At 37.8% G+C, this 10227-nt stretch overlaps 1 protein-coding gene across 1 annotated transcript; it reads left to right on the top strand.

The window, feature by feature from the left end:
- Positions 1–2106: 2106 nt before the first annotated feature.
- Positions 2107–2627, top strand: LOC109218667. The gene has a single exon (XM_019383040.1). The coding sequence runs from the start codon at positions 2205–2207 to the stop codon at positions 2625–2627; it is 423 nt and encodes a 140-aa protein (XP_019238585.1). The 5' UTR covers positions 2107–2204.
- The last annotated feature ends 7600 nt before the right edge of the window (positions 2628–10227 follow it).

Raw genomic sequence — 10227 nt, 5'->3', positions numbered from 1 at the left:
ATATTGAACTGCACAGGTTGACTTGGTAGTCCTATCTAGCCTCGTCACTACTTCGCCGGGGTTAGGCCAGGCACTTACCAGCACATGGGGTCGGTTGTGCTGATGCTACACTTCTGTGCTTTTTGCACAGATTACGGTACCGGAGCAACTCTTGGACCACAGCAGTAGTTGATCGGGAGCCCTCTTCAGTCCAGGGACTTACGAGGTAGCCTAGCTGGCGGCCGCAGGCCAAAGTCCCTTTCCATATTTTCCGTTTGTTTTCATTGTACCGAGACAGACATTATGTATTGTTCTATCCAGACTTGTTTGTAGCACTCTTTAGTGGTTCGTGAGACAGCGATTCCAGTCTTGGGTAGTGAAACATTAGACCTCCGCATTTTGGGTTTTCAGTTATTTATGTTTTAAAAGACTTCCGCATTTATTTAAAGGCTCAGTATTTTATTATTGTTATGTTGTTATCCGAAAATGTTTAAATGTTTGGCTTGCCTAGCTCCAACAGTAGGCGCCATCACGACTCCCGATGGCGGGAAATCCGGGTCGTGACATCAGGAAATTATTAACTTTCATACAATGTCAATTTAGGGCTTATCTTTTCATCCAACTTTCGTAACGAAAACATTACCTCTGAAAGTCATTGATTGCTCCACAACACAAGCACATAATATCACCAAAAACTATTTTCCCTCCGATATCTAGTTTCTAAAACATTTAACCTTCTAATTCTATCAGTAAGAGAAGTCAATAAGAACTCCCATGCATTTAAACATCTTTGAGCATCATCTCTCCTCCTTGAGGAATTGATTAGTATTCTATTGTCCCATTAAATTATAGGTTGCTTAATTCCAAGTTTTAGGCATGCTAGGTTTTCACCATGTTACTACCATAATAAGTAAGAGCAATGAAATGAATTGTCCATTTCTAAGTTTTACCTGCTATAGGCAGCAGCACAATATAAAAGGATGCCCTTAGGGTGTATTAAAAAGGTGCACACACAACCTTCTGAGTCACATTCCCGATTAGTACATTGTATGCGTCTACATATATACATAATGGAAGCACTTTGCTGTCTTTCTCATGTGGTCTATTATACTTTTCCTATCCTTTCCAACATAAACGACATTCGTTTTATCTTGGAAAGTCCCAAAATGTTTGACACCATTCCACTAGTAATATAATTTTATACAACTTTCGTAAGTTCAATTTCATTTGGTTTTATTTTTAAGGGACGGGCCATTCATATACCTACTAGTCAAATACCACACCTTCCTCAAATCAAACGGATCTCTCTAAAGACAAAGTATTTAATCCAAAAGTAAGGGGAAAAGCCCTTCTGAATAGCTTTTTGAAAAGAAAGATTAAAATATATAACTGAAAAGTAAAAATTTGGTACTCAATGGCAGGAGAACAATGCATTGCATATTCATACAATGTAACACTTCATGCAACTCTAGGACTGCCTGTTCCTCTTCTTGACACCAGACTTGGCGACCTTGGGACTCCTGTTTCACAGCACTCAACATTGCAAGGGCTATCTTTTTCCGATCTAGCCAGTAATAGCTGTCCGCAACCTGGTTCAATACGGCCTTGGCCATAACAAAGTAACTATATTTTAATATAATGTGACAGTCATTTCATAAAAAATTTCCACTATTATTTGATATCTTCTTCGAGTCTTCCACTAAAATTCATATAAAACACAAGTCAAACTAACTTCTTAAATTCTGTAACCAATCAAATGGTGTCACATAACAGGAGATAGATATCTCATTTGCTTATTGTTAAAATTATAATAAACTTGTTTCCATTAGTTCACATTTATATTAAATATGTTTAGATTAGTTCATATTAGTATGAGATGTATGAACAAGTGTAGACTAATGTGAACTTCATTATATGTATGAACTAGCGTAGACTAATGTGAACTTCATTATGAGATGTATGAACTAGTGTAGACTAATGTGAATTTAGTTAGTGTGTTTACATGAAGTTTAGGCTAGATACATGTAGGAGTTCTACTATAAATACCCATGTATGCTAGCCATTTGGAACAAGTCAAGTTGAATGAAAAATATCATTTCTTCTCCATTCTTAAAGTGAGTTGTGAGTGTTTGAGTGTTGTGTTGTCTTGCTCTCCCAAATTATTTTTTTTTCCAACATTTGGTATCAGAGCCGGTGTGGTTGAAGACAACAAACTTGGAGAAAAGATGACGAATTCTAACGGAACACCATTCCAAGTTCCTATGCTTACAAAAGAGAACTATGGAAATTGGTGTATTCGAATGAAGGCCTTGCTTGGTGCCTATGATGTTTGGGAACCAGTAGAGTCCGGTGTTGATGAAGCAGAAGATGTCGTTGCCTCAAAGAAGAAGGATCAAAAGGCACTCACTCTCATCCATCAAGGTTTGGATGACAAGATGTTCGAGAAGGTTGCAAATGCAACAACCTCCAAGGAAGCATGGGATATTCTTCAAACTTCTTTTAAAGGTTTGGACAAAGTGAAAAAAGTTCGCCTCCAAACCTTAAGAGGAGAGTTTGAATCATTGCATATGAAGGAAAATGAAATATGTTGTGGATTATATTTTCGAGAGTTTTTTGGCTATTGTCAATCAAATGAAAAGATATGGTGAAGAGTTGAAAGACGATAGGGTCGTGGCAAAAATACTACGATCCTTAATTTCAAAATTTGATTTTATTGTTGTTGCCATTGAAGAGTCCAAAGACTTGGACACCATGACCATAGACGAGCTTTCGAGTTCCTTGCAAGCACATGAAGAGAAGTTGAAGAAACCGAAAGAAGAATCGGTTGAACAAGCGTTGCAAGCAAAATTTTCTTTCAAAGAGAAAGATGAAAGGCGTGGCTCGCAACAAAGAGGCCGTGGAAATGGAAGAGGTCGTGGTAGAGGCGGAAGAGGAGGTAGTCAACCACCTTCAAGTAGAGAAAATAAAGGCCAAGAATTTAATTCAAGAAGAGGTCGTGGAAGAGGGAAAGAACGGAGGCAAAATCAAGGAAGGTATGACAAATCAAATATCCCTCACAATTGCTCCATAAAAAATAGCTTCACACCCAAATGCAAATTTTAATTTTACAATTCTGGAACATGCAACACTAATAATACCTCCAGAACCCAAATAAATGATTCCACAAGCAGCAATCAGGAATACAGTTCAAAAGCAGCTATAGGGTGTACAACTGATGTGAGGCACGTATAAAGCAGTGACTTACTTCTTCCGGTGCATCAGCTTAGTCGTCCCTTTTGGAGCCTTTTCATCATCAATTCAAAGCAGCCTCCTACGCTCAACATCTCTTGGGTCTTCAATCATTATTACCTGCAATAATACCAAAATAACATGGGCATGTCAATGTTAACATAAATCAATTGAGAAACAAATTGATTTTTGCATTACCTGTTTTAGCAAAACAACCAAGACACTCCATAAGGTTCTAAACTAGCAGAGTCACATTATAATAGCAACTCAAGAGAAAGAAATTGCAGTTGAAGGTAATGCACCAATTTAAATGACACTATTGATATCTTGGGAAGTCTCAAAATGTTTGATCCGGCCCATTCCACTAATAATATAGTAATACAAGAAATCAAGCTCCAAGATCCCCGACCATTTCACCCTTTTTGCTTAGAGGAGATGAAGTGGGTGAAAATGACCTAAGGTCGACTGATTTGGGGGGTAAAACACGGTTATCTGGATCGGGTCGGTACATTTGGGTTATGGGTGGGGTAAAATCAGGTTTGGGGCATGGATTAATGAATAACCAATCAGATACGGCCACGTGTAATTATTAATATGTTTAAATATATTACAACTCATCCGTTAGAAATAAGGGCACAAGTATGCCAGATTTTTAACAGTAGGGTCATTATTTGCAAAATAGGTTAACGAAGGGCAATTTTAGACTGGAGTTGATACGTTAGGGGCAGGTCTGACCCTGTAAAACTTATATATAATATGTCTTCTTTTTCGAGTTTCAATATGAAATTCTAACTAAAAGTACCTTGAATCTTCATCAAATTCTCTCAAAAGTGAAATATAAACCGTAAAAGACATTCACAATCATTTGCAAAAACACCCAGTCCACATAAATAATAATTTTGCAAAATTTAATTTTTGAATTCAAAGCTTTAACTCTCGGCCTCTCGCCTTCAACAGTGTTCTTTTCTTTTTAAACAAATAAATAAAGTGACTATTTAAAGAAAATCAGAAAATCTTAATTTGCAAAATACTAAAATGGACTTGGTTAGTCAGTGAAAATCGTGTGTGGATTTATGGTTTCTATTTTCGCACATTAATGGACTTGTAGTTCTGTGCACTACAGCGTAACGTTATTTTTTCAAGTGACTCTTTTTCTTTTCAATAGTGTTTTTCACTCTCGCCTATCTCTACTCATGGGTGTGGGGGGAGGGGGATGAGGGAGAACAAGAAAAGGAAAGATTAGATTCTAATTTTTATTTTATATATAATTTGATTATTGTATATCAACTTGTAATTAAATTAAAATTTTAGTATCGAAAGTAAATAAGTTTCGAAAGTAGTATGCCTCGTAATTTGTGGTACTATTTAATAAATAGACTCCTCCTCTTTACTTTGTGTGCAAATGACATATTCGCTCCTTCAATTTCTTCTTCTCCATCTCTTCTTTTTCACCAAGAACATCATAATACTTCAATTTTGGAAGCTTAAATTCTTGTTTGGGGTTTAAAATTCGAATTTAATAGTTATTTGTTATTAAAATCGTTGGAGATTCAATAATAGACAATAAATTTCCGTCGAGAAAATAAAATCAAGACCGAAAGATATTGCAACAATCGTGGTATTTGATTTTAAATAATTTGAGTGTACAATCTCTATGAATCCTCTGATTCTTCTTTCCAATAGTAAATAAATTCAAGGGCCCTCGAGCTTGATCTTCAATCTATAGTTATTGCCACGAACAATGATCCTGAATTCAACTAGCACGAACTTTGATTTGAACTCGTATTTCTTGAACCTTGATTTGTTCTTCGTTCTTGAGCTTGAACCTGACTACCTGAACTTGAACTTGAACTTGATTTATTCTTCGTTCTTGAGCTTGAACTTGATTGCTTGAAGCTTGAAACTTGTGGAGGAATTTGCAACGTTTGACCCACGAGCCCTTTCTTGCTTCTTTTTATAACTTCTGGTGTCCTTTTTGGGTTATGAAGACCACTATTTATAGTTGTGGAAGGGAAGAGTTATGATAAGAACAAACTCTTTCCGACCAATCAAATTGAACTGTGACAAGGCCACATTTGATTGGCCAGAACATATCACTTGCACACGTGGCGCAGTTTCATTGGCCATTTAATTTGACTTGGCATGTCTTGTTATTTTGACATGTTGGCACGATCCTATTGGCCCTTCCGTATGACTTGGTATGCCACGCCATTTCACGCGTGGCATTAAACTGAGCCTCTAGGAAGATGATATATTGGGCTTAATGAAGTGTGTTCATCTCTTTAGCCTAATTAAATGGGATAGTTCAATGGATTAAGACTTATTTAATCTGTATATATTAGACTTATATAATACATTTAATTATACTAGCCTATAATATTTATTTGGACTAATATAACTTGAACTTAAAATATAGTCCAACTTATTTTACGGATTTAAATCGAACAAATTTAATTATCTACAAATGCCCTCTACTTCAAGGCCTGTCGAAAAGTATAATTAAGGACTAGACTTGAAGTATTTGTTGAAGACAATTCGTATTTTCCTTGGAATGGCTTCGTCGGTGCCTCTTCTTATAATTAGAACACTTCAGATGTATTCTATCTGGACTACAATAGTGACAGATGCCATTTGCCATAATTAATCTTTTAACTAACTTTCTCTTTTACTTAAGCACCAACAGCAACAACATAAAAGAATTTTAAATGCCAAGCAATCTTAGTTGAAGTGACGCTGCAAGACTTCAAAATTGATCTCTTAATGGAGCACATAGTTGATCTACTACACGTGGCAGTTGCTAGAACATATGAATTCATCACAATTGATTATTGTGTAGATTCGTATCACCATAACTTTTAATTCAAGTAGTACTCTGAAACACGTCTTTCCTTCTCCGGATACCATTGTTAATTTGAGTAGGAGTCAAATTGTAGTAGCCCAGTTCATGTTGGAAACTAACTGTGACAGCTGCCTTTAACATTGATCCCACATCGGGAATTAGTTCTTAATAGCCTACTCTAATCATCTATATAAGGTTGCACTTTCTTCAACTCACGATCATCAATGCCTTTGACGCTTGTGAAGTATCACCAAAGGTAATTTCTTCCTCTATTCTTGTATTTTTCTTCTTTTGTTATTTTTTTTAGGTCAAACAAGAAGGATATGTTCTTGTTTAACAAGATGATCCATGCATGAAGAAGACAATCTTAAGGCGTGAGGGGATGAGTACTCAGCCCCGCCCGAATATCGGAGAGATTACGCTCAAGGTGGCCTGAATATCGGAGAGATTACTCTCAAGATGACCCAATTACCGGAGAGATTACTCTCGAGGTGATCGAAGAGATTACTCTCAAGGTGGCCCAACTATCGGATAGATTACTCTCAAGGTGACCCGATTATCGGAGAGATTACTCTCAAGGTGGCCCTACTATTGGAGAGATCACTCTTAAGGTGTCCCGACTATCGGAGAGATTACTCTCAACGTGGCCCGACTACCGGAGAGATTACTCTCAAGGTTGTCCGACTATCGGAGAGATTAGTCTCAGGGTGTGAAAGGATGGATATTCATCCCCCGCCCAAAAACCGGAGGCTATTTTATCCTTTTAGACCTTTGTGCCCATTCTAATATTCTTGATTTGGACTTTGATGACTTATTTTTTGTCCTTTGCAGCCCGAAGAGATGGCAAATTTCAAAGACTATACCTCACCTTCCTCCAAACTTAGATATCTTGTAATCGAGACTGAAGATGGCATAGAACAAACCAAACTTTTGGTTCACACCCCACAAGCTGGCCGATATGCAGCCTCATGGCTTTCTTTGAGGAACTCGCTTTATGTAGAAAACTGGACCTTGGAGCACAAGTCTACTTCTAATCCATTGTCCAAGATGTGGTCTCTCCAAGTGCCAATCTATCGCCACGTAAACATTGCTAGCACTCTTCCAAACTTAGGGCAACGCATAGTTCAAGGAGAAGTACGTTGGGGAAACACATCAAAAATTGAAGGCGAGTATCGTCATATTCCAGGATATTGGGAATGGGTTGAAGATGTACTTGGTGGAAGACAACAAACCCTGAGTACAACAAAGATTTATGATGATGTCTATGCCTCACTTTTCACTTGATTGAAACTCGAACATTTTACAAGCATTTTGTGAGGCTTGGTGCACCAAGACGAACACGCTTCTTACATCAGCTGGGGAACTATCTATCTCTCTTTGGGACTTACATATCCTTGGAGGTCTGCCCATTGTGGGTTTTCCTTACAAAGAAATGGTGCCCGAGACAAGAGAACTCATCGGTTTGGACGAAAAGCAGATGAGATTTATTCCTCGATCTTGCGAGTATTTATTTGCTGCCTTCCACCACCTTAAGGAAGGTACGGGTGTTAACCAAAAGGTCCCCTTGAGAAAGTGGACAAATTTTTGGTATAAGAAAGCTTTAATTATAAACCTACCCCACTGCGAAAGGAAAAGAAATTCGTGCACCTAAAGTCGGCACATAATCCTAACAAAGTTATTCCCGTGACAACTAGGTGGTCGAGTGATCAAGAAGTTGTATTCTCCAAGTTTAGGGTGAGGTCTGACAAGAAAGATGAAACATATATAGCAGACTTCTTATCATGTTGGCTATGTTCTTTTGTGTTTCCCTATAAGGCAGAGAACTTCATTTGTCCCGAGACTTTTAAGATGGAAAGCATGATGGCAAGGGGCGAAAGATTAGCCTTGTGGTCCCAGTTTTGGCGAGTATTTATCATGGTTTGAATAGGATTTCGTGTTCTTCCTAACTTGATCAGGTCAAAGTTTGTTTTCCCATCCATTATGTTTACGGCTGCTTGCATATTACCTCAAAACCCATTATCCATTTGCTAAGGGTTCGCCTGTCCCTTTGATGGTGGCATACTCAGGAGAGGGAGTCCCGGGGTACTTTGACAAGAAGGATGCAAAAAAACGCATCCATAATGGAGAGGATGTAGTTTGGACACCAACAATGTTAACTAATTCTCGTCCTTATTATTATATGGATAATGAGGCCCCTCAAGTGTGGAGTCAAATTACTTCATGAGCTTACATTTTAATTATTTTCTTTGAGGTATGATAACTCATTCATCATCGAGCCATATAGCCCACATCGGTTTGGTCGTCAATTTGGGTTTTATCAGAACGTCCCCGATTTTTTGGAGAATGATATCTGTAGCGCCTCTCTAGATGAAGGACTCAGATTTTGGAGGATTTGCACACTGTATCGGTCTATATCACGCACGGCTTTTCCCCTAACGGGAGATCCTATGGAGAAGCTTTTCTCCACCAATTATATGTCTTGGTGGGAGAAGGCGCCTGGGAAGTTTCACGAGGATAATTTACAAGCTCTGGTAGACAATGTTGGGCTGAAATCTACTACTCCTTTAGGAGATGAAAATCAAGGTGTTAGAAAGACGCTCTCAAAATCCAAACAACCACCTACTCCAATCCCAAAAGTAGTTACACAACATAAGAAAAGGAAGCTTAAATCCTCAAAGGCAGCTTTAAAAGAGGTGGTGTGCACTTCAATAGATATAGAGAAACACCCTCCAGTTCTTCCATTTAGAACGCGAGTTCCTCAAGATACAAGCTAGAGTACCAATGAAGATCAAAGTTGGAAAAGGAAACGGCCTAAACCAGCAGAGATCGTAGAGGTTCCAAGTGTTGATAGTCCCTCAAGAACGCATACAGCTTGTAACAAGAAGGTAAAATACAATCACCTCGCCGTTTTCCTTCTTTTTTTTTGAACAATAGCTTCACTAAAAATTACTTACTTTCTTTCCTTTTTCCGTATGCAGTTAAATTCCATTAGGCATCGATGGTATCAACACATGACAAGCTGCAAGTGAGTGATGAATCTATTGGAGGGCCTACGTCTAAAGTGAAGTCGTCTTCAAAGGCATCATCTCTTCCTCATCACAAAGCCCTAAAAAGACAAACTCCAAATGGGATAACTCGCGTTCCACCAATGACAAATGCAGCAGTATCTGTTTTGAAGGAAAGAACATTGTCTTTAATCGCAAAAAGGAATTCATCTTGGAACTTTGGGAGGATATTTGCAATAGACTCTCCAAAACTCGTGTAGAATTGCTCTCATCTTATAGGGAGCAAATCAGTAAGATTTTCGAGGATATGAAAAAGGCGAATATTTTGGATTTTTCTCCATTAGAGTGTTTACTGGATTCTCTTTTCGAGCTTGCTGCTTCATATGACCAAGCGCGATCCAATTTGGCTGATAAGACGAGTGAAGATGAGAAGCTAGATCTGATTCCAAAGCTAAGGAGCATCTCTAATCGTTCAAACTTGAAGCAAGTGAGAAAGTCAAGAAAGTTTCCTCTAGTGAAAAGAAACTGAAGAGAGTTGTGAAAAAGTTGCAAACATTACAACAAGAGAGCGAGAATCTCGAAGGGGTAATAGAAGCGACTCAAAAGGAGGTTAAAGAGATTCAAGAAAAAGATTCAGCTGCCGAGACTGAGGTCTCTTCATATGACAACATAAATTTGCTAACTGTTGATGATTCAGCCAATCTGGAGGAGAAGAAGAAGAACCTGGAGACTAGCTGTCAAGAATTGATCAATTACAAGTTCTGTTTAGATTAGGCTATTAACATTATCTCTCTTTTTATCTTTATGTTAGATTCACCTAGTGGATATTTATTTCATCTTAAATAACATTGCTTCTCTTTTGCTTTACACTATCCAACTTTTATTTTAGTCGCATAATTTTCAGCTTTACGCGCTTGTAACAAAAGATTCATATCTATCATGGGAGAGTCTAAATAACAAACCGTTTGCTTTCTTGTAACAAAACTTGGAATCAAACACCTTCAGAATCTCCTCAGATAATATTTTGAAACCAGCTTTAGATTCCACCACGTTGATAATTTTAGATTTGCGCAGTCTCACCAAAAAAAATCATATCTTGGTGTAGAAAAGTCAAAATCACGAACCGTTTGATTTTTTTTGGAAACTTAACTTACAAATGTATAACATATCCGACAT

This window comes from Nicotiana attenuata, unplaced genomic scaffold (assembly GCF_001879085.1).
Source record: "Nicotiana attenuata strain UT unplaced genomic scaffold, NIATTr2, whole genome shotgun sequence".
NCBI classification, from domain to species: Eukaryota; Viridiplantae; Streptophyta; class Magnoliopsida; order Solanales; family Solanaceae; genus Nicotiana; species Nicotiana attenuata.
Note: the sequence above shows the minus strand (reverse complement) of the source record. Positions and strands in the feature narration are given on the sequence as shown.